Here is a 23707-nt window from a genome sequence, read left to right on the forward strand (position 1 = left end):
TCTACAGCTGCAGGATATTCCACTTCACCTGCCCTCCGATGGGCACCCAGCTCATTTCCAACTTTCTACTACTGCACACCACGCTGCCATCAACAACGTGCACACGTGCCATCTCCCACATGGGGACACGCACCCTGTGAGCCTCAGAACCCCCAGAGGGTGGTCCCAGGGCGTGTGCATTTGCAGTTTTGAGAAATACTGCCACGCTGCCTCCATGGGGCCGATAATTCACCCTGAGCCGCTGCGCAGTGCCTGCTTCCCCACGGCTGCGCCCACACAATGCACGATTCAAACGCAGAGATTCCTGCCAATACCACAGCAGGAAAACAGAAGTTCACTCTAGTTCTAATTTGCATTGATCTCATTTTGAGTGAGGATTGAGCATGTTTTCATCAGCATTTCCTTTTCGGTGTACTGTATGCTCTCCACTTTTCTACTTGATTTCTTTTCCCTTGTCACTTTAGAGAGACTTTTTATATAGCAGGATTATTAGCCCGCTGTCTGTGATCTGCATCGCAAACATCTTCTCTGGTTTATTTTTCTTTTGACTCTGCTAATGGTGTTTTGTCACATGCAGAGGTTTTTATACAAATTTATCAATCTATTCTTTTATGGGTTCCGGGGTTTGTGTTATGGTTAGCAAGGACTTCCCCACTCCCTTCCCAGGCTGTGCAGTGACACTCGGTGTCTAAGAAACTGCCATGGGAAGGGGACAGTGCTACTTCACTGATGGTGGACACCCCCACCCGACACAAATCACCTCTCGTTACACAGGGAGCTCTAAGAGCACTGAGGCAGACGGATCTTTCACCTCGACCCCAAGGAGCCGGGCACTTGGAGTCCTGGTCAGGTGTCTCTTCTGTCTCCCCTCTTCTAGCCAGCTTTGCTTGGCGCTCCAGATACAAAACCTGACATCTAGTGCAAGTCCATTTTCAGGAGGAAAAAGTGAAGACAGAGCAACCTGGCCACCCCACTCTCTCAGAGTCCCTGCTCAGGAGGGCCTTCATCCATACCCGGAACATCCCTCCCTGCAGCCAAAATCCTCAGGCAGAACAAGTGCAGAACGGGGCCCACGGCCCGAATACCATATTCACCACTGATTTCTCAGACACCACGAAGCCTCTTGCAAGAAAGCAGCTGTGACTTGGCTGAAAGCTTGACCAGCACCTGGAGTTTGCTGGATTCCTCTGCTCACCCGCAAACATCCCGCCATGAGAAGGACAGCCTTCTCTGGGGCCCTCTGGGCTGTCAAGGCTGAGCAGACGCTGGCTGTGTGGGTTGATGACCAGGACCCTCCCAACAGCTGCCTCACTTTCCAGAGTTCTGAGCTATTCCAGCCCCAAGAAACACCTGTGGTCCCTGCAGCCTCACCCTTCACCCCTCACCGCTCCTCATTCCTGCCATGCTCACATTAAGAACATTTTATTGCCCCCTGGTTTTCATTATTAATGAAAAGGGACCAGAATGATCTTTCCTAAAGTTCAGAGAGTCTATAAAGACAAGAAGCTGAAATGCCATTTTACTCGTTTTGGAGATGTGTTATACAATTCTGTCTTGTGGCAAAATGAAAAAAGAGAAAAACTCGGATAGAGATGACTCCTACCCGCTGTGTGGCTCTCAGAGGGTAACAGACCAGGCTACTGCAAAAACATCAGCACAGTCCACACTAGCTCAAACTCCCAGCCACGACCACCTCAAGTCCTGCCCCTCCCCACCCTGGGGCCTATTTTTTCCAAGTCTGGTGCAGACCCCGCAAGGGAACTGAGAGCAGGGCGCCTGGGAGCACACCTCCCCGCCACCAGGCTCCCTGAATGTCCGGAGGTATAAAGACAAGGGCAGGAGATGGGGCAGTCACTCTTCTCTAGCTGGGAAGAAAAGGAAGAGAATGAGTGGGCTTCTTAAATGCTTCGAGTCTCCACTCTGGAAGCAGGGACTGGCCTGCCATGCAGACAAGGCAGACAAGGTAGCAAGTGGGCAACAAGCCTGGGGTCAGAAACCCTCGTGCCACCACCAGCCAGGGGGGTTCCAAGGATATTTTTCTCTTCTTATCAATCACTGACTGAAGGTGGCAGGGCTTTGTGAGCCCCAAAGAATCCAAGAACAGGCGATATCTTCACTCTCACTCAGAGCCCAGCTGTCTAAGGACCGGCGCCCTAGCTGCGTGGCAGGGGTTCCTCACCAGTACCAAAGCCCTGGCATCTCTGTGAAGGCTGAAGAGACGGGCATCTGTGGTGGCAATCCTCATCCTGCACACCTGGGCCTTCCTGGACTGCCTCTACGCTGTGGCGCTGTGGGCTGCAATGAGGTCAGGGGATAAACTGCTATAGAGCAAAGGGCAGGGAGCTCTTCCAAACCCAGCCTTCCAAGGACTCCACGAACTAGCTTAAGCTCTGCCCGGCTCCATGGAGGTCAGCCTGCGCAAAGGCTCCAGTTTGGGTAAAACCATGGTAGAGCGGGGGCAGGAGAGGTGCATCCCCACAGCTCCTAACTATTCACTGAACACCAACAAAACCAACATGACTCTGTTTCTTTATACCTCCACCAACCAAATTCTCACCTAACAGGTGAGAACAAACATCATCAACTAAGAACACATGCACAGGACTAGGACTTGTGCATACAACACGGCAATGTTGAGCCTGAAACCTTGTTGAGCAAGTCACAGACCGATCCACACCATGGAAATCCTGCAATCCAGTAAAGGTTCATCGGCAACACAGAGCTGAGAGCTGTCACGGAACCATCCTGCCGAGACAACAGGCACTCCAGTGATGTGCTGGCTGACAAGAGGGAGAGAACTCTCACGTCCTTGGGGAGGCTGGCAGCCCAAGCATGGGCAAGGCAGTGGCAGAAACGGGGCCAGCCCATTGAGGTCGCCTCCAGGCTCATCAGGGTTGGAGCCATGCCTCCATACAGCAGTGTCTCTAGCTTCTCACATCAGCCCATCAGCTTCACTCAGAAGCCACCCTGAAAATTAAATGACAAGACAGGCTCACTCCCAGTAAGGTCCTGGAATAAAGCCAGCCCACCAAATCAGTGCTTGCTACAGCACAGAGGTGGAGAGCACAAGTGCAGAGAGACGGGGACCTGGCTGGGCTGAGAAGGGCTGGCTATAGCTTGGGGGCGGGGTGGGCCCTGAAGCACATGGCTGTGGATGGCTGGCAGTGGGCAGAAAGACAGGCCCAGAGAGCAGCAACAGAAACAGATCGTCTCTGCTCTGAACAGAAGGACTTGGCAGCCTGGATGGCAAAAGGCACCACAGTAGCCCAACAGTAGTCCTGTTGGAAAATGCAAAGCCTGTATTTACACGTACATCCCATGAAAGACAATCTTTTCCACTTTTCATGGGCTACAATGCCATTAGCAGTGTCATCTTTAGGCAGGAAGGACACCGAGAGGCATATCTATATCCCCTCTCCATAGATTAAAAAATATGAGCTCTAATTAAGCTGTTAAGAATTCAGAAGAGTCCAGAAATAGACCCATGCTTACATGGTCAACTGATTTTTGATAGAGGCCAAGGTAGCTCTATGGGGAAAGGATAATTTTTGCAACAGCCATGCTGAACAACTGGATATCCATAGGAAAAAAAAATGAACCTTGACTCTCACCTTATACCATACACAAAAATTAACTCAAAATGGGTCACACCTAAACAAGAAAGCAAAAACTATAAAACTTCTATAAGAAATCAGAAAACATAGAAGAAAATCTTTGCAACCTTGGGGTAAACAAAAACATCTTAAGATATAAGAAGCATGAACCAAAAAGGAAAAAACTGATCAAATGGACACCATCAAAATTTAAAGCTTTTGCTTATCAAAAGGCACTGTCAAGAAAATGAAGAGACAAGCCATAGGCTGGGAGAAAATATCTGCCAAGCATATATCTGACAAAGGACTTGTAACTAGAATACATAAAGAGCTCTGACAATTCAATAATAATAAAAAGACAAAGTGGCTTTTAAAATGGGCATAAGATTGGAAGAGACTCTGTACAAAAGATATACGAATGGCCAATAAGTACATGAAAATATGCTTGATGTCATTAGCCATTAGGGAAATCCAAATTAAAAGTACTATACAATAAGGTTTCATTACATACACATTAGAATGGCTAAACTCAAAAATGAGACTATCGGGTGTTGACAAAGATATGGAGCAACTGAAACTCTTACATATTGCTGATGGGAACACAAACGCTACAACCATTTTGGGGAATAGTTTGACAGTTTCTTTTAAAGTTAAACATGGACCTAACATGTGACTAAGCCATTCCACTCCTAGGAAATGAAAGTATAAGTGCACATAAAGATTTATACATGAATGTTCACAGCAGCTTTACTCATAATAGCCCCAAACTGGGAGCGAGCCAGATGACTACCAACTGGTCAACAGATAAAGAAATTGCGGTACATGGAGCAACAGAAGTTAGCACTATAGCCAGTTGGCCAATCCTACTTTAGCCTATTTTTATATAGCCATGAGCTAAGAATGGTTATTAATTTTTTTTTTATTTTGGCAGGGGGACAGAGTCTTGCTCTGTCACCCAGGCTGGAGTGCAGTGGCGCAATCTCAGCTCACTGCAACCTGTACCTCCTGGGTTCAAGTGATTCTCCTGCCTCAGCCTCCCAAGTAGCTGGGACTACAGGCATGCCACCATGCTCAGCTAATTTTTATATTTTTAGTACAGACAGGGTTTCACCATGCTGGCCAGGCTGGCCTCAAACTCCTGACCTCAAGTGATCCACCCACCTCACGTCCCAAAGTGCTGGGATTACAGGCGTGAGCCACCGCACCCAGCCTGGTTATTAAATTTTTAAAGAATTGTGGTCATGGGAAAGGGAGAAGAAGAACAGGAAGAGGAAGAAGGAGGAGAAAGAAGAGAGGATGAAGGGAGAAGAGAAAAAGGTGAGAAGGAAAACATGTGACAGAGATATGTGGCTCACAAAGTCTAAAATATACCCATTTAAAGAAAAAGTCCAGGCAGTGGCTCATGCCTGTAATCCCAGCACTTTGGGGGGCCAAGGCGGACAGATCACCTGAGGTCAGGAGTTCAGGAGTTCGAGACCAGCCTGACCAACATGGAGAAACCTCGTCTCTACTAAAAATACAAAATTATCCGGGCGTGGTAGCGCATGCCTGTAATCCCAGCTACTCGGGAGGCTGAGGCAGGAGAATCACTTGAACCCACCCGGGAGGCAGAGGTTACAGTGAGCCAAGATCGCGCCATTGCACTCCAGCCTGGGCAACAAGAGTGAAACTCCATCTCAAAAAAAAAAGAAAAAAGAAAAAGAAAGCCCACTGATCTCTGGAATACAACTCAGTAATGAAAAAGAATGACATCTCTCTCTCTCTGTGTATATATATGTGTGTGTGTGTGTGTATATATACTTATGTAAAGTTATATATATTTGTGTATAATATATATAAATATATAATAAATATACTCTGGGCAACAGAGTGAGATGGTGTCTCCAAAAAACTAACACTATAAAACTTCCTAGAAGACAATATAGGAGAAAGTCTCTTCAACCTTGGGGTAGACAAAGGCTTCTTAGGATGCAAAAACCATGAATCACAATCATCATATAGACATAAACAGTTCATTCCTTTTATATGTATTTTCCAAATATATATTACATATATTTACATATAATATAGAAATGCATGTATAAATTATATATGAATATATGTATTTATATAAATATGTATTTATATATCAATACATATGTATGTATATAAAAACATGAATCAATCTCAAAACCATTATGTTATGGTAAAGAAACCAGACACAGAAGTCTACATACTATATGGCTCCATTTATACGAAATGTTTTATTTTTATTTATTTTTTTTTTTTTTTGAGATGGAGCTTCGTTCGGTCACCCAGGCTGGAGTACAATGGTGTGATCTCAACTCACTGCAACCTCCGCCTCCCGGGTTCATGGGATTCTCCTGCCTCATCCTCTCGAGTAGCTGGGATTACAGGCGCCGGCCACCACGGCCAGCTAATTTTTGTACGTTTAGTAGAGACAGGGTTTCACCATGTTGGCCAGGCTGGTCTCGAACTCCTGACCTCAGGTGATCCGCCCTCCTCAGCCTCCCAAAGTGCTGGAATTACAGGCATGAGCCACCACACCTGTTCTATAAGAAATGTTTGAAAAGGCACAAGGAACTACAGTGACAGAGCAGAGATTGGTGGTTAACAGAAACCAGAGGCAGGGGAAAAGGACGACATAAAGGGCACAAAGCAACTTTCTGGGGTGATGGAAATTTTCTATATTGTGATTGTAGTGTTGGTTACAGGAGTTAAATGAGTTACAACTTGTTTGTACAACTCATTGAATTGTATACTTAAAATTGATGTATCTTATTGTATGTAAATTATACTTATGAAAAGCTAATTAGAAAGAAAAGAATTAAGAAGGATCCAGAAACAAAACTACCACATCCAGCAATTCCACTCCTAGATATCTACCCAAGAGGAATGAAAACGTATGTCCACACAGAACTTGCACAGAAATGTTCTTTGCAGCATTATTCATCTTCACCAAAATTGGAGACAATCTAAATGTCCATCGACTGCTGAACTGATGGACAAAATGAGGTACAACCAGACAACAGAATACTATTCCATGATAAAATGGAATGAATTACTGATACATGCTACAATATGGATGAACCTCAAAAACATCAGGTTAAGTGAAAGAGGCCAGGTACAAGAGATCACATATTCTGATTCCATTTACCTGAAATGTCCAGAAAAGGAGAAATTTATAGTGATGAAAAGGAGATTAGTGGTTGCCTGGGGCTAGAGGTGGGAAGAGGGATTAACAGTAAATGGGCCCAAAGGATCTTGCAGGGGAGGTGAAGTACTCTAAAGCTGATTTATGGTGATGGCTGCATCACTCGGTAAAGTTACTAAAAATCATTGAATTGTATAGTTGAAATGGATGAGTTGTATGACATATAAAGTATACTTCGATAGCTTTGGTTTTTTTTTTAATTTTTTTTTAAAGAGGAATCTAGAAACAGACCCATTCATATGTAGTCAGTTGATTTTTTTTTTTTTCTTTTTTTTTTTGAGACAGAGTCTCGCTGTTGTCACCCAGGCTGGAATGCAGTGGCACAATCTCAGCTCACTGCAACCTCCGCCTCCCAGGTTCAAGCCATTCTCCTGCCTCAGCCTCCTGAGTAGCTGGGATTACAGGCACCTGCCACCACACCCAGCTAATTTTTGTACTTTTAGTAGAGACCGGGTTTCACCATGTTAGCCAGGCTGGTCTCAAACTCCTGATCTCAGGCAATCCGCCCACCTTGGCCTCCCAAAGTGCTGGGATTACAGATGTGAGCCACCAAGCCTGGCTGTGAGTTGATTTTTTATAGACATGTAACTCAATGCGGATAAGATAATCTTTTGAACATAAGGTATAGGCACAACTGGATATCCTTATGGGGAGAAACGAACCTTGACCTTCACCTCACGCCATTCACGAAAATTAACTAAAAATAGATCACAGACCTAAACATAAAAACTAACGCTATAAACTGGGTGCAGTGGCTCATGCCTGGGCAACATGGTGAAAACCCATCTCTCCACAAAATACAATAATTAGCCAGGTGTGGTGGCACACGCCTGTAGTCCCAACTACTTGGGAGGCTGAAGCAGGAGGATCACTTGAGCCCATGAGATAAGAGGTTGCAGTGAGCCAACATCAGGCCATTGCATTCCAGCCTGGGTGACAGAGTGAGACAGTGTCTCCTAGAAGACAATATAGGAGAAAGTCTCTTCAACCTTGGGATAGACAAAGGCTTCTTTAGGATGCAAAACCATGAATCATAAAAGGAAAAAAAGATAAATATATGTCATCAAAATTAAAATTGTGTGCTCTTCAAAAGGTAATGTTAAGAAAATAAAAAGGCAAGCCACCAACTGGGAGGAAATACTCATAATACATGTATCTGACCAACAACTTGAATCCAGAATACATTAAAAACCTCATTCAACTCAGTAAGAAGACTGTTAATAATGGGCAAAATACTGAAACACACTCTTCACAAGAAAGATATGCAAGTGGACAATAAACACACAAAGAGAGGTTCAACCTAATCAGTCATCAAAGAAATATAAACCCAAACCACCATGAGATACCAGCATATACATACTAAAATTGCTAAAATTAAAAAGACTGAGAAGACCAACTGTTGGGCATATGTAGCAACTAGAACTCTCAAACATTGCTGGTGGGAAGGTAAAATGATGCAACCACTCCAGAAAACAGTTTAGCAGCTTCTTATAAAGTTAAACATACACTTAACATATAAACCAACAATTCTACTTCTAGGCGCTCACCCAAGAGAAATAAAAACATACAAAGACTTGTATACGAATGTTCACAAAAGTTTTATTCGTAATAGCTCAAAGCTGGAAACAACCCAAAGTCCATCAACTGGTGAATTGATAAACAAACTGTGGTGCATCCCTACAATGGAATACCACCCACCCAATGGTAAAAAGGGAAAGGCTTCGGATGCGCACAGCAATTTGGGTGAATCTCGGCAACACTACACTGAGCGGAAAGAAAAAAAATAGAAACAAGAGAGTACAATACTGTATGATTCTATTTATATTAAAAAAAGAAAAAAAACTCTAGGGAAGAAATCTAATAGGTAGTAATAGAAAGCAGATCAGTGGTTGCCCTCAAGCCAGGATCAAGGAGGGTGGATTGACTGGAAATGGGACCCAAGGGAACCTTTCAGGGTATTGGAAATGTTCTGTCATGTAGTGATGGTTATATGGAAATGTACACTTATCAAAACTCAAATTGTACAATTAAAATGGGTGTATTTTATTTTACGTAAATTACATCTCAATAAGACTTTTAAAAAATAAAAAATCCATTCAGAATTTTTTTTAAAAAAGAGCTACAGGAAGTCAGGAGTGCTTGGGAACACTACCCAGTGGTGTAGGCTCTAAGTTTTCTCTCTGCACAGCTTGCAGCTGGGACCAAGAGAAGAAGCCAGACCTGAGAATTCTAATGCAACTTTAAAAAACATACCCTGTAATATTTGACACATACAAAAGAATATAACATTTATTTAAGTTATAAGAACAGGAATACAATGAGCAATTCTAAACCTGCCTAATTTACTAGCTAAAACTTTCCAAATACCACTGAAGCTAGCCATGTGTTCGTCCCCAGCCCAGAGGCAACCATTATCCTAAACCCAGTATTTATCAGAACTCAAACCTCCTATGGGATATGGAAAGCTGAGGACATGTGCTGCCGAGATCAGGACTACATCTCAGCCTCACTCGCAGGCAAGGATAGCCATGCAAGATCCAGCCAATGGGGAGAAAGTGGAAGGGACATGGGCAATTTCCAAGAGGTGTCCTTAGAAGGCAGCCTGCCCTTTTCCCGCCTTCTCCCCGCTCTCGCTGGCTGGACAGCAGGTGGGATAGTTGGAGCTGAAGCATTCACACTGCACCACGAGACGGATGAGAGCCAGTCAGGAATGCAGAGCAGTGAGGCAGAGTAGGGTTCCTGCAGACCACAGAGCCTCCTGGCAGCCTGGGCTGCCTACATTTATGTAATAGAGAAAAATTCCTCTCTCTTTAAGCCACTCTTGTTTGGAGTTCTCTGTCACCTGTAGCAGAATTTTCTAAAACTAACACACTGTCAGCACAGCCAGAATCCTAACTGCCATCAACACCAAAGACTTGTAATGGTCCAAGAAACCTAAGGAAAGGATCACTTCATTTCGGTTCCTTCCCGTGATACTTACCCTCTTCAACATCCGCGAATGGCATTTATCCAGCCCCCACGTGGCACCACACCAGGCAGAACACACAGCAACAAAATGGAGAGGGTGCTTGCTAATCCAAACCGGCACCACGGACAAAAGAAAACACAATTTCCTCAAAATTAAAGAAATACTTTCTTCATATACAAACCAGTAACTTTCAGGTAGCAAAAAGAGAGATTTGTCTGCTAAACCAGCAGAGAAAGAAATGGAAGCATGAGAGAGAAATGGAAGAGACAGAGAGAGAGGTGGAGGCGACATTTGCTATTTTGCTTTCTGACGGGAACCCCGAGGCCATCCATGCATGCTTTCCGTTTACTGTAACCTCAGTATCACTTACATACAGGCCACCCTGGCCCCGGGCCTTTGCTGTTCCCTCTCCACAGTGATGTCTTCCTTGACACCTTGGGTCTACCTTATGGCTGACTGATCTTCAAAGCCAGTTCAAGTCCTGCCCCTTCTAGAAAGCCTTGCCTAAGACTAGCGTTCTGGGAATTTCCTTTGTTCTCAAATTCTGAAAGCTCTCAACATTCTCACCATGCAAGGTGACGTGGGATGGTCTTCCCTGTCTTTCTCCAAGCAATGGAGGGCTTCCCTCTACGATGAACAGCAGCTCCTGAAGGCGGGTCCCATCCCCTACTTCCATAGCCTGCCCAGAGCAGTCTGCACCAGCTGAGCTCACAGACCGTATCACCGACCGACCACCAGGGCAGCTCGTCCACATGATAGCCCTTCCATTCTCAAGCACATTTCCACCCCTGTTAATCCATTCCACAAGCATTTCTAGAACACCTGCTCAGTCAGAGCCTCAGGCCACTAGATTTTTTTAAGCCTCAGAACTCACAGTTTAATAGGGGAGACACTGGAATAAATGTTTAAGTGCAGTGGGGCGGGGTTGGGAGTCTAGGGGCCTGAGGGGAGCTTCCCTCCAAGTCAGAATGGAGGCACTGGAAAGACTCCCTGGAGGAGCGAGTGCTGGCCCAACCATGAAGAACAACAGTGAGCACACAGGGTAGGCACTACAGGCTCGGCACAAGAACAATGGCCTCCGGCTGATGCCCCCCAACCCATGTCTCCCCTAACTAACCTCATGGCACCTGCTGAGATGATACAAATAATTTTAATATTAATCTAAGAATAAAATGGCCAAATATGTCGTATGGCACAAAAACAATTAGATGATGCATTTCAAAGTAAAACATCACTGTGCTTTTGGCTGTCCTCTGTCGGAGCTGACAGAGCCACCCTTTCTCCAGCCATTTCCTCTGACTCTCATCCCATGCTCCAGCCACTCTGAACAACTCAGAGTTTCTTTCTTTTTGGTTTTTTAGAGGCAGGGCCTTGCTCTGGAGCCCAGGCTGGAGTGCAGGGGTACAATCATGGTTCACTGCAGACTCGATCTCCTGGGCTCAAGCAATCCTCCCACCTCAGCCTCCCAAGTACACACACCACCATGCCTGGCTAGTTTTGTTTTTTAAATTTTTTTACAGAGATGGCATCTCACTATGTTGCCCAGGCTGGTCTTGAACTCCTAGCTTCAAAGTGCTCCTCCTGTCTCGGCCTCTCAAAGAGTTGGGATTACAGGCGCCACGTCCAACAACCTGGAGTTTCTTAAATTCATCAGTTTCACATCTATATGCTTTTGTGTTAGCCTGGAATGTTCTTGTCTATTCTGTCTGATCACTGAACCAAGCAGCCCGCCACATCCAGTTAGACATCTGCTCTCTGAAGCTTCCCATCACCTCTTCTGTGCCACCGTCCTCACCGGGGCCACCTGACAGGCACTGCTATGTTGGCCTAACCGTCTTTCCTACCAGACGGGAGCAACCAGAGAGAGCGACCAGGTCTTGTTAGTCTCTTTAGCCCAGGGGTCTGGCACACAGTAGGCATTCAATAACAATGCTTGCTCAGTGAATTAAGATAACCACAGATAAGTTTGTGTTACTACACAGGGCTACAAAAGAAGTAAACAGAGGAATAACTCACTCTCTCTCAGGATTTCTAATCAAATGGTTCAAAACCTTTCACGGGCCTCAGATGCTGACATCCTATTTTGAGAAGAAGCAACTGAAGCTCTAGGTCAGTCTTTGAAGGGGTTTAAATTGTTTATCAAAGACAGTGGAGGGAAAACGTTCAAATCTAAGAAGAAATTATTATCCTACAAAATTTACATTGGTCCTGCTTATATCTCAAAGCTTCTTGGTCTCTCTGGGAGGACAAAGACAAATCAGCTTGGCGTGAATCAATCAACCAGCATTTATCAGACCTCTGCTCAGGACTGGGCTAGGCCTGCACCTATACACATGCACTGACTCCCGATGTAAAGCCAGACAAGAAACCAAAATGAGAAATGGAGAATTTCAAATCTTCTCTCGAATCACAGCCTGACTTCTCCTGAACTGTACCAACTTTCTTCTAACCCCCGAGAGCACTGGTTTATGCGCACACCAGGTGACACCAAGCTTCCCCTTGGTGCCAACCTCCTATCACTTTCACAAAAGCCTTCCCTGACTCTAGCCCACATTAATTCTTCTCTTTTCTATATTTCAGAAATTCAGAATTTCTTGTCTGTATAATTAATTTTGGCATCAAATCACAACATCTTATATTATTATCCTTTTCTTAAGAGTTTATCTTATCTTTCCCAAAGAGCTTAGCAAGATGCTTAAAGATCAGGTTTTGGATCTCTCGCATGATATAGTACTGACCGTATAGTAGATGGTTAATAAAAATACTGAGAAATTGAACTGTTACTATTCGGGCAGGTCTCTACGTTCTCTCTGCCAACACTGGCATTTGCTAACATCTCAAGGTCAACCACATTCACCAAAGAACAGAGATGCCAAAAGAGGCACTCAGTGGCACACCTGCCACTGAGTAGGTGGGCCAGCAGGTTCAAAGGTGAAGAGCACTGGGCTCCCTGGGGTGGTCTTGGAAAAGCTACCCTACCCTGAGACCTGAGTGTTTGGGGCTAGGCCCAGGGGATCCCATTTTCTAGGCTTGGGCTCAGAGATGGAATGTCCGTAAAAAGCCAAGAAATGGGAAGGAAAAGGCTGCCGGGGATCTAGATGTAAAATCGGCAGGAACACACATGAATAGAGGCCATAAATCCCTCCCGGACGCAGACAATGCCTCAGTGATAAGCATGCAGATTGTGCACCTAGTTCAGAAACTCCCCTGAGTTTGCTTGTAATTAAGGGGGTTAGAAAGGTAAAAAAATATATAAACCCAATTAATCATTTAAATATTTAAAGTCAGATTTTTCCCTCACTCCAGGATTAGTATATTTCATAATGCCAGCAGCAGACAGCCCTGGTTTTTACTGGGGTTCATTTTGGAGCATGTTTAAACTAGTCAGATTGAGTGATGCTTCCAGCAACTAATCGCATGTCAAATAAAAGATATTTTATGTAATAAATTACCGCTACAAGTAATTCAAATGTCATTTATCAGTTTTATTATCAGTCAGGCAAAGTCTTGTTTCTCTATATTAATCAAAATCAAGCTTTTTTTTTTTTTAAGCAGTTTTGACACCTCTTGGCAAAAGTACAGAAGTGAAGAGGTAGAGTCACCCCCGGAGTGAGAGGAGCAATGTAACGGTATGAGAAGAATGAAGCTCAATGATGACAACTAAAAACTTCAGGTATTTAAAATTATCATTACCATTGTTTTTACACTAGTGTCAAAGCAGGAAGAAGTCTGTGTCTAAGAATGTGTATTTTATTTTTAGGGGCTGGAAGGCTCTTAAAGATATTCCTACCTAAATACCTCAACGTGTATTGCTTTTTCTCAGAGTGATCTGGAAATGAGTATGATTTAAATAACTGAATTGCCCCTCCCCACCCCATTCTTTTGCCTCTTTCAGAAAGACTAACAGTTTAACCCTTTGTGTCTATGGAAAGTAGGTGAACATATGATGTTTTAGGCCAACTCTGTGATCAACCTGAACAATTTGTTCTGAGTAAGAAGTTTCCAAGTAGCCGAGAGACCTGTTCGGTATTAAGCCACTGGAGGAAACAGCTGGAACAGAACAGATGTGCATCTTAGAAAATTCTGCACCCCAGCTGCCGCTGCCTATCCTCAACAAATCCCATTACACGGCTGGGCCCAGGGACACAACTAAAGAAAAAGTGTGGAGACTCAGCCTTTGGTTAAAAAGAAGCACATAAAGTCAGCTTAGGACCCAAAGCAACTACAATGGATTGGAAAAAATGCTGGCCAGGAAGGAGAAAGGAGCCCCAAGCTGACAAGTCACAGGTGCTAACCCAGTAGCCCGAATACAGGACAAGGCTCACCACTGAAGCTCTGCACCCTGCAGTGGGTCACCCATGCAAGGCACTGACAGATTGACACACTTGAGCACACACTCCCTGGCCTCCCCCATTCAGCCTTCTGTGGACAGCCAAAGGAGGAGATCTCTAAATAAGATCCGTAACACAGACAGCAGATTCCAACCCACTGGCTGGCCCTTCAGCAAGTCCGGAGAAGAGAAGGCCTTTTGGGCTCTACCGCCAAGATCACACCTGCCTGGCTGCAGCTGAGCTGGATGAAAACAGTGCTGAGGTGAGGGAAAGAAGGCAGCTTCAGACCAGGTGCTGGGGGATCAAAACGAATCTGTCATTTTAAAATATGCCTTTTAAAATCTGATATCTAACACTTTTTTTTTTTTTTTTTTTTTTTTTTGAGACAGAGTCTTGCTCTTATCACCCAGGCTAGAGTGCAATGGCATGATCTCAGCTCATTGCAACCTCCACCTCCTCGGTTCAAGCAATTCTCCTGCCTCAGCCTCCTGAGTAGCTGGGATTACAGGCACCCGCCACCATGCCCAGCTAATTTTTGTATTTTTATTAGAGACAGGGTTTTGCCACATTGGCCAGGCTGGTCTTGAACTCCTGACCTCAAGTGATCCGCCCACCTCGGCCTCCCAAAGTGCTGGGATTACAGGCGGGAGCCACTGCGCCCGGCCTTAAAATCTGATATCTAAGAGTTTTAAATCATTTTTTGCAAAAATAAAACTTCTGAGAATAACAATTATAGAAAAGGCATTTTGAGAGATTACAGATCCAGTATTGAGTTTATTTTTTCTTTGTTTTTGAGACAGAGTCTCACTCTGTCACCTAGGCTGGAGTGCAGCGGCGTGATCTCGGCTCACTGCAACTTCCACCTCCTGGGTTTAAGTGATTCTCCTGCCTCAGCCCCCTAAGGAGCTGGGATTACAGGCGTGTGCCACCACGCCCGGCTAATTTTTTGTATTTTTAGTAGAGACAGGGTTTCACCACGTTGGCCAGGCTGGTCTCGAACTCCTGACCTCAAGTGATCCGCCTGCCTTGGCCTCTCAAAGTGTTGGGATTACAGATGTGAGCCACTGCACCCTGCCTGCCCTTTGTTTTTTTGAGGCAGAGTTTCGCTCTTGTTGCCCAGTCTGGAGTGCAGTGGCACGATCTCGGCTCACTGCAACCTCCACCTCCCGGGTTCAAGCAATTCTCCTTCCTCAGCCTCCTGAGTAGCAGGGATTACAGGCGCCTGCCACCACATCTGGCTAATTTTTTGTATTTTTAGTAGAGACAGGGTTTCATCATGTTGGCCAGGCTGGTCTCGAACTCCTGACCTCAGGTGATCCACCCGCCTCAGCCTCCCAAAGTGCAGGGATTAGAGGCGTGAGCCAACGTGCCCGGCCCAATGCTGAGTTTCATTAAAGAAACAAAATGGAGCTATTTTCCATAGCTTTGTAGTCAATTTTAGCCTTTTTAAACTTTTTATAAGTGATTTCAAGGAGGGCTTCTGGCTGCATTTTGGAGGTATGCATTTATAACTTGTTTGAAGAAACTTTATTCCTATAGTAGCTTTCATTTAAGAACAACGAAAGACCCCTCATGGGTCATGATCTCGTATAATTAAAAGAAACATTCAAAAAGGAACTTCATGTTTTAACCTGAAATTCCCTAACAGACCGCTACTACATAAACGTACAAAGTATAGCCAGGACAAGGGAGGGAGGGAAATGGAGGCTGACCTAAACTTACAAATATTAACTTAAAAAAATAGAAGTGGGAGACAGGTTATTGCAGTGAGCAAACAAGAATGCACCCATGAGTCAGACGTTCACGCTGTTTTTAGTGAAACAGTAACATTCAAAAGCACTGGTATGAGGAGATGGGAACAGAATCAATAAATAGTTGTACAGGTTTTCTGCATGTAACCAAAATACCTGAAACAACAATAAAATCATTTATTCTGATCCCTTGTCTCTTCTTAAACCTTTGTCACATACTTTAAAAAATTTGTCTAGAAGACTAGGGTGTGTCACATTCCTTGGGAAAAACCCAAGAGCTTTCTGCTGCTCCCAGTTTCTCCCGGTTTGCTAAGTCTGGGAGATACAGAACACTGCCCTTTGGCCAGAGTCCTGAATCCCAATCAAGGTTAAGCAGGAGTTTGAGTGGGTGACTTACTGTATGGCTGAGATATGAGGTGAGGGGGCTGGACAGGAACCACCTGTGTGGCTGGGCCCAAGGACGAAGGCTCATCGGCAGCAGTGCCCGACTGCTGGAAGGCCATATCAATCTCTTCATCTGTCAGCCCTGGGGAGAAGAGGACATCATTGCAGGTGAGTACCTTTTGTCAGTGTCCATAGCTGCAACAGAATCTTCACTGAGCAAAGACCTTTACAGCCACAGAATGCCTCGCATCCTAGTAAGTTGCCTCCCCGATTTCAGATTCTCCGGAACCTCTCTCAGTTGCAATTTAACCTTAAGCGACAGAATATTAGCCTCAACACTGCTTCCAAATGTGGCTCATTCAATTTCCTTAATTTATCCTTGAGTTTATTGCTGCTTTTGAAGTCGCTCGGTACTGCAATTCTCCATTCTTCCCCCGAAAACAGATACCATCAACTGCAAATGTGGCTCATTTTAATCTGTAATGGTGTTAAAAAAAAGAGGGGAAAAAACTAACAATAATGCATGAAAACAGACAGGGAAACAAAAAACTAATTATTGGGTGAGACAACTAATTAGTCTAGATCGTTTCTGAAGACGGGAATAATTTGCTTTATTTTATGACAAATGCAGAAATAAAAAGAAAAATCAGGACTGACTGTGATTAGTATGAATGGGATATAGAATGTAAAGAAGAAAATAAAACAAGAAAACAGATCAAAACAAGGCCAGGCCCAAACTTTCAGATGATTATTATTCTAGCCTATCACACGCTGCCTGTATCGCCTTTGGCTAGTTTTTCTTTTCCCTTCTTGAAATCCTCCCGACACTCTAAACCACACCATACATGGGACATCAGGAAGTAGCAGGGCGCCATCTGCAGTGGCTATGCCATGTGGAGAGGATTTGCCCACAGAAGAATAAAAGGCAAATGAAAACCCATGAAGGCCGCATTTCCAGTGGGGACACAGCTGGGATATTTCCACCGGGTCTGAGCCAATTTGGGACACTGACTCTTGGGAGGAGGAAGAGAGCCCCATCTAACCCAAAGAACAGAATGAAATGTGGCGCTCAAGTATGAAAGGAGCGGTCACACGGGGCCAGCTCAGGAAGTAGCTGTGTGTACAAAGGCGCTCCAGCTGCTGAGAGTGGGAAAAGCAGGTGGGAGGTCACTGTTAGTCTGCAAAAGACCACTCGGCCAGCCCTTGCTGTTCCGGGAATCCCAACATCCAAGCGAGCCGCAACACAGAGCTTTTAAACTACAGCCGAGAGCTTTTCCACATCTGGTCAGCAGCTCTCCATTAGAGGCCCACAGCATGGTATATTTGCCCCTGGGGGTAGATGAAGTACAAGGAGGTTCTGAGGATCAGCATCTTCAAAAGGATGGTGCCTCATACTCCATGCCTAGGGGCTAATAGATGGTGCACATTAATGCTTTAAAGCACAGCTCCGCCCTGCACCATACTGGCATATGAGTTGACTGCAGCCACCCCTCAAACTTTTCATGCCCTACCACAGCTGGTCAAAGGAAAATGCCCGAACTTTTCTAAACAGCCCTGGACTCTTTTTTCCCTTCTCTGTGCTGAGGAGTTGAGGACTATCCCCATTTAAAACTGCAGCTGTTCCCCTCTTTACCCTCTTCACACAGTGGAGCTGGCCAAGGGCAGGCACAGCCTCACCACTGGGAAGTCTGAAGAGCCACCGGGTTGCCCTGATAGCACCATGCTCTCAACAGATTGGTGGGCTGGATGAAAATGCTTCCAGGGTTCACAGCGCATCACGTACCACCTTCCAAAGACAAAAGCTGAAGGTCAGTAGAGTGGAGCTAGAGAGGGGGTGCTTGCTGCAAAGGGACTGCTTTACCCATAATTTCACCTCCCAAGAAGAACAGGGACAGGACCAACAGGCAAGCCAGGCAACAACAGAGAATACCCCCGGCCTGAGTTTGTGCCTCTCAGGTTCCAGCCTGTGTAGTGACTGCCGATCGCTCCGACTAAACAGGAAGGGGAACCCCTTTCAGAGCCCTAGTGGGAAAGACATTGTTTTAACCAGTTCATAATCAGCCATTAGAGAAAAAAGCAGCATCTGCGATGTCAGCACAGGCTGATGGTCACTGGTACACTACGGAATTTTATAAACCTGGTGGTTCGTGTGCCTTGTCAGCCGCTGGCTGCAAATGAAGATAATTTTCCCAAAAGGAGCATTCAGTTGCATTCTCATTTTCCCTTTTGGCTCTTTCAAATATAAACAAGTACAATAATGTTTAACACTGGGGAAATATACAGTAAGTTACAGACTGTGCTGTGGCCCTGAGAGCCGGAGCTGGTTAAAGGGACAGGACTCCCTGCCCGCAGTTCTGCCCTCTGGCCCTGAGCTTTTATGAAGCCTATTTTCCTAATAAAACATGTTCCTTGCATTATCGCAGCCGAGCCCACTAGTGAGGCCACAGTTGAAAGGGCATCAGTACTTCCTTCCAAGCTCTTGTTTTTCAGAGACGTTATCATTTGAGGCTCAAAATTTATATTGGCTGAAATTCTGATATCCCTGGTTCTCTGGGAGAGGCAGGATTTTGATTTAGTTACAGTAAATGAATCCTTTCTCTTCTTTTTAAAAATAAGCGTTTTAACAATCTCACTGAATCATATTCAGAGCCGGGCCATTATCCCAGTCACTGCCCTCATTTAACAGATAAGAAACCTGAGGCCCAAGGAGGGTAGAAACGATGCCCCACATCCTACTTGTAGACAGTGGTGATGTGATGGGCACTCAAGGCTCTCCCTCTTCAGCCCAGTGACTCTCTACTACACCAGAGTTACAAAACATCAAATGGCAGACTCAAACTATGTCCTAGGTCTTCAGACTTGTTAAAGAGCTTGAGAGAAGGACTACATTTTCTTCTCCCTACCCCGCCACTCTCATCTACAGGAAGGAGCCAGTGAATATTGTTTTGGGGCTACATTGAAACAATACAGGAACTTAACCCCTGGCTCCTATCTGTAAATGACGCCTGGACAACTTTTTGAACAATACTAGAGAGAAAAAGGTAGAATGTCCTCATCTTGTTCTCGTTCTAATATTCTAACCCTAAATCAAGTCCAAATGCCTGTCACAGACTTCCTTGAGTGTCATCTTCCTCTGGAATGTCCCCACCTTAGGCAGAACTGGCCAGCTTTAAGACTGCATTTACAGGACTCAGGTGATTCATTTGGAACTTAGGGAGACTGAGTGGGAACACCCACCTGTCTCTAGATCACAACTAGTTATCTGCCCAGTCATTGGCTCTTGGTGCTGTGATGACCCTGCCTTCAGGGTCAAAGTGCTGCCATGGAGCCAACATAGGACATCCCGGTGCCCTAGCCCCATCTTTCCCACTACTGCCAAGACAAACTGCTGATCTTAGATTGAGACCTTGCAGAATCCAAAAGGTTAAAAGGAATAATAAAGGAAACTGCCAATTGTAAGTGAATTATATTTGGCTCTGAAAGCTGAGGCACAGGCTATATTATAAAAGGCATCTCTCTTTGCGTTGTTTACCATCACCCTGACTAATGCAGACCTTTTTTTTGTTGTTGTTTTAAATAATCTCATGCAAATTAGACACAGACACTTCCTTCCAGTTGATTGCTATCTGCAAGGAATAATCTAACTGCAGAGGGACGGAGCAATGGCTGAGCAGGCAGAGAGCTGGAAGCAAAGGGCTTCACCGTCCTGCAAGCCTCCTCCCTCCTCTATTCATCTAAGTCCTCCTTTAGCTGCTATCTTTGGAAGAATTAGTCAATTTTAATAAAGCCCCAAATGTTCTTTTAGTTGAGGTATCAATATGCATTACCCGACACCACTGGCACTAAGCCTTTATGTTCTTCCTATAACTTCCTTTCTGCCACGTGGTGATTTTCAAGAGCCACCAGCTCCCAACCCCCAGCCACCCAGTCTATAGCACTGACAATTAAAATATATTATTGATAGAGAATAACACTAAGAAATTCCCGTTCAGTTACTCTCTCCACTCACTAGCTCTAGTCAAAAGGAGGAGAAAGGGACGAGGGAGCTTCTCTGAGAGGAGGGGAGGCGAAGAGGGTGTGGGCTGACTCTGAGAGGTAAAGAGGCCGCTTCATCTTTTCACATCATAGTTACCTGATATGCAAAACTGAGAGCTCTCAATTCAAACCAAACTCTTTGAATGAAGATTCCATGTGCCCAGCGTGGGCAAGACTTCTTGTTCTCTCAGTTCTCTAGAATCTACTTGCAAAAACCTCCAGAAGAGCTCCCTGGACCGGAGATGACTGCTGCCCTTGTGTAGGAGCTGGGCCAAGCATCTCTTCTCCAGGGTGGGCTTTTTTTTAAAAGGACAGAACAAGTGAGCTACATCCTATTGATTAATAAAACCCCAGTGTCACTGCTGCAGTGTCTGACCTGCGTGGCCACAGGGCTGCCACACTTGCCTATTTTTATCCCCTAGAAGATAAACAAATTGGCTTTCTTTTTCTCAAGGTTTCTGTTCAAATGCAAATAAAACCAAACTGATTGACTCTGTGAGCTGCAGGGTACAGGCTGCGATTGTGATGCCCTAGGGTCCTTTCCCACGACTCAGACCAAACCAGGGACCCGGAAGGGCTGTCTTTTCTCTGCGGGACAGGCCGTGCAAGGGTTTCTCAGGATAAGTAACCTCAGCACTGTCCCCAGTGACCGCTGGGCACTGCCACGGGGCTTGGCCCTGTGCAGGTGAAGCAGAAAGACAGATGACAGAAGACAGCAGTGTTCTCTTCATCTTTCAGGTCAAACAACAACCAGGACAGAAGGGTTAGGAAGAGTTTGAAAATAAGCAAGGTAATGAACTCCTGCCAGCGCCTTCCTGCTCAGCCCTAGTTTTATTATAAAAATGTGGCATCTGACTGGGATCACGGGAACAGGGCCAGGGGGCCAGTGACAAACGGTGGCAGTCAAGGGCTGGTCATTGAGACCTCTTCCTCCCCGCTCCGCAGCCCCTCTATTTCTAGGACTTGGCCAATTCATCTGGGACTCATGGACACTGAGAGGGGGTCACCTCTCTCAGAACAACTAAGTTATCTGCCCCGGCACACTCTGGGAGGAGATGAGGCAGAGAAGACAGCTGGCTAAAAATACTTCCCAAATTAAAAGAAAAAATCAACTCTCTCAGAAAAGGTTCAGGGAGGGGAAGGGGAAAAGTATTTTTATTTTATTTTATGAACATTTTGTTGGAACAGTAGAGTACAATAAGGACTCTCAGAGCCTCTAAAAGTCGTAGGATGACCTGGAGACCCCTATTTCCCAGTGCCTTGTATAAAATTGAATTTTTTAAACATAAATTACACGTAATGACGACACTGTAAAAACTAACAGTAATGGAAAGCTGTGCTGTATTTCATTAGCCTGTATTATTCCGTGCCACCTGATCCAGCCGGGCCTTGTTTATGAGTTAGTGTGTTAGCAGATGCCGATGGAAGCATTTGCTTCGACCTTGCTCTTCTCATTGGGGCATGAAATTACGACGGCAGCACCTTGATATTACAGCCATAAATACAGTAAACTGCAAATTTAAGCCAACGGCTCCTATTGTCTCTGAACATAAAGCTGATCGGTATTTATTTAAAAGGAGAACAAAAAAAATATTATATATCACCTTGTTTATGGGGCCTCCCCCACCCACTTTCTTATCCCCTCCCCCAGCCCCCCAACCTGTCTAATTCACTTGGTTAAAATATTAAGCATATAAGTCAAACACTTTTTCCTCCACTGATTAACTATTCCCAAGCAGTGAAAACAGTTTCTGAGAAAACTAGTTCCAAATGTCACTACCCTGAATGCAAGAGTTTTTATAAGAATTGATCTGATGGGGAGTGGCAGGGGGCTGGTTCCCATCATCTTAATATTGATATGTAAATTCAAGAACAAGACCTGAGACTTTCCCCTCTCCTTAAATGAGGGAAGTTCAAACAACAGGAGAAAAAGTTGCTGATGATGCCCTGAAGCTGAATGTCCTCTCGGTATCCTTCTAGAAATCGTTAGGCAGAAACATTATTTCAAAAAGCAGCAAAACACTGCCTCCTGCCACCTAAGGAAAGAAAGAAAGATATCTAACCAAGAAGATAATTCTCAGCTCAACACAGAGCTGGGGCACCTCTCATTAAAACTTGCACCAATCCCTCCTTATCCCAGTGAACCATAAAGACAATATATCCTTTAAATATATTAAATGTGGAAGAAAAATAAACACAAAGACAAAAGGACACTGGACATCACCCAGCCACGTCTCCCAGTATAAATCACTCAGTGAAAAAGCCAGTGCAAAATGTATTTCACTGCTAGCTGAAAGACTGAGGAAACTGGCAGGCTTGTTCCACTTGAAGCCTAAAGAGAAGGCAGGTCTGCTTTCCTAATGTCAACAGAAGAGGCAAAGAGGGATGTAAAAACTCAACCACGTCCAAGTTTGGAGGTTTCAAAGGGCTAGTGGTGGAAACCGTGGAACAACAGCAGGCAAGCTCAGAAGCCACTACCAGTGAAACACACAAAAGGCCATTTTAACAGTGAATCAAATGTGAGTTTGGGGGAGCAGTTTAATTCCAAAGCAGACAGGCTGGGTTCACAGGGTCCAGTGCTGAGCAGTTTCAATGACACAGCCAAATCAACCAAGATCGAAAGTTTCTGTACATTTACTTTTGATAGGTTATTCCACAAGGCAGACGTACTCCCTTGGAGCCCTAAATTATATCAGACACACCAGTCATTGAGCTTAGCTCCTTCCGCATAAGGAGGAAACTTCCCTATAAAATTTATTGAGCTTCTCTGGGGAGTAGTATAACTGGTGAACAAGACAGAAGTGAGCTGCCCCTCTATGTAACACAAATTGAGATCTCTCATATGAACGACTGGGAGGGTTTCCAATCAGCATCCATGATGTCTATTTTTAGATCTATATAATCTAAAGGCTTTTTTTTTCTTTTAATCCCTCTCTGCTAAATTAGAAACAAAAACAAAGAGAAGTTATTTTCGATATTTGATCGATTCCAGAGGATTAATAGCAGGACAAATATCGTTGCGGCTGCCACAGACAGCAGGTCTTTGGCAACAGGTAGAAAAGTCAGCCCTTCCCACAGTATACTGAGTAAGTCCTAGGGAAGAAACTGTGTCCCTAAAGACCAAGGGAAGGGTAATCAGGAATCTCTGCTACTTAAATGCCAAGTAAGCCAAACGTGTGTTTGTGCATGCATGGAAAAGTCAAATTGATAAACACTTTTAGTGATACTTAAATCTTGCTCCTGTTTTCAGAAGAGGTCATGAAGGGTGGTTTAAAAAAAGGAATCAACTTGCCTTTGACAACCAAACAAAGAAATTCAGAACTGCAAGAAAAATTGGAGTTTATCTGACCTCTCTCCTGTTCTTTTTCTTTTTTCCTTCTGTTTTATAGATCAAGAAAAAGGGACAGAGAGAGGGGCATGGACTTGCCCAC

The 23707-nt window shown here is 44.7% G+C and overlaps 1 protein-coding gene across 8 annotated transcripts in view; it reads right to left on the reverse strand.

Annotated features, from left to right (window-relative positions):
* PEX14 (peroxisomal biogenesis factor 14) overlaps positions 1 to 23707 on the reverse strand; it is a 155813-nt gene that overhangs the window by 14984 nt on the left and 117122 nt on the right. For 7 of the 8 annotated variants that reach the window (XM_001162201.7, XM_063786398.1, XM_063786384.1 and 4 more), the window contains one exon: positions 16255 to 16383. The exons of the other annotated variant lie outside the window; for it this stretch is intronic. In XM_001162201.7, coding sequence (XP_001162201.1) covers positions 16255 to 16383 — 129 coding nt within the window. The remainder of the gene's footprint in view (positions 1 to 16254; positions 16384 to 23707) is intronic. 8 annotated transcript variants of the gene reach the window in all.

Source organism: Pan troglodytes, chromosome 1, assembly GCF_028858775.2.
Source record: "Pan troglodytes isolate AG18354 chromosome 1, NHGRI_mPanTro3-v2.0_pri, whole genome shotgun sequence".
Lineage (NCBI taxonomy): Eukaryota > Metazoa > Chordata > Mammalia > Primates > Hominidae > Pan > Pan troglodytes.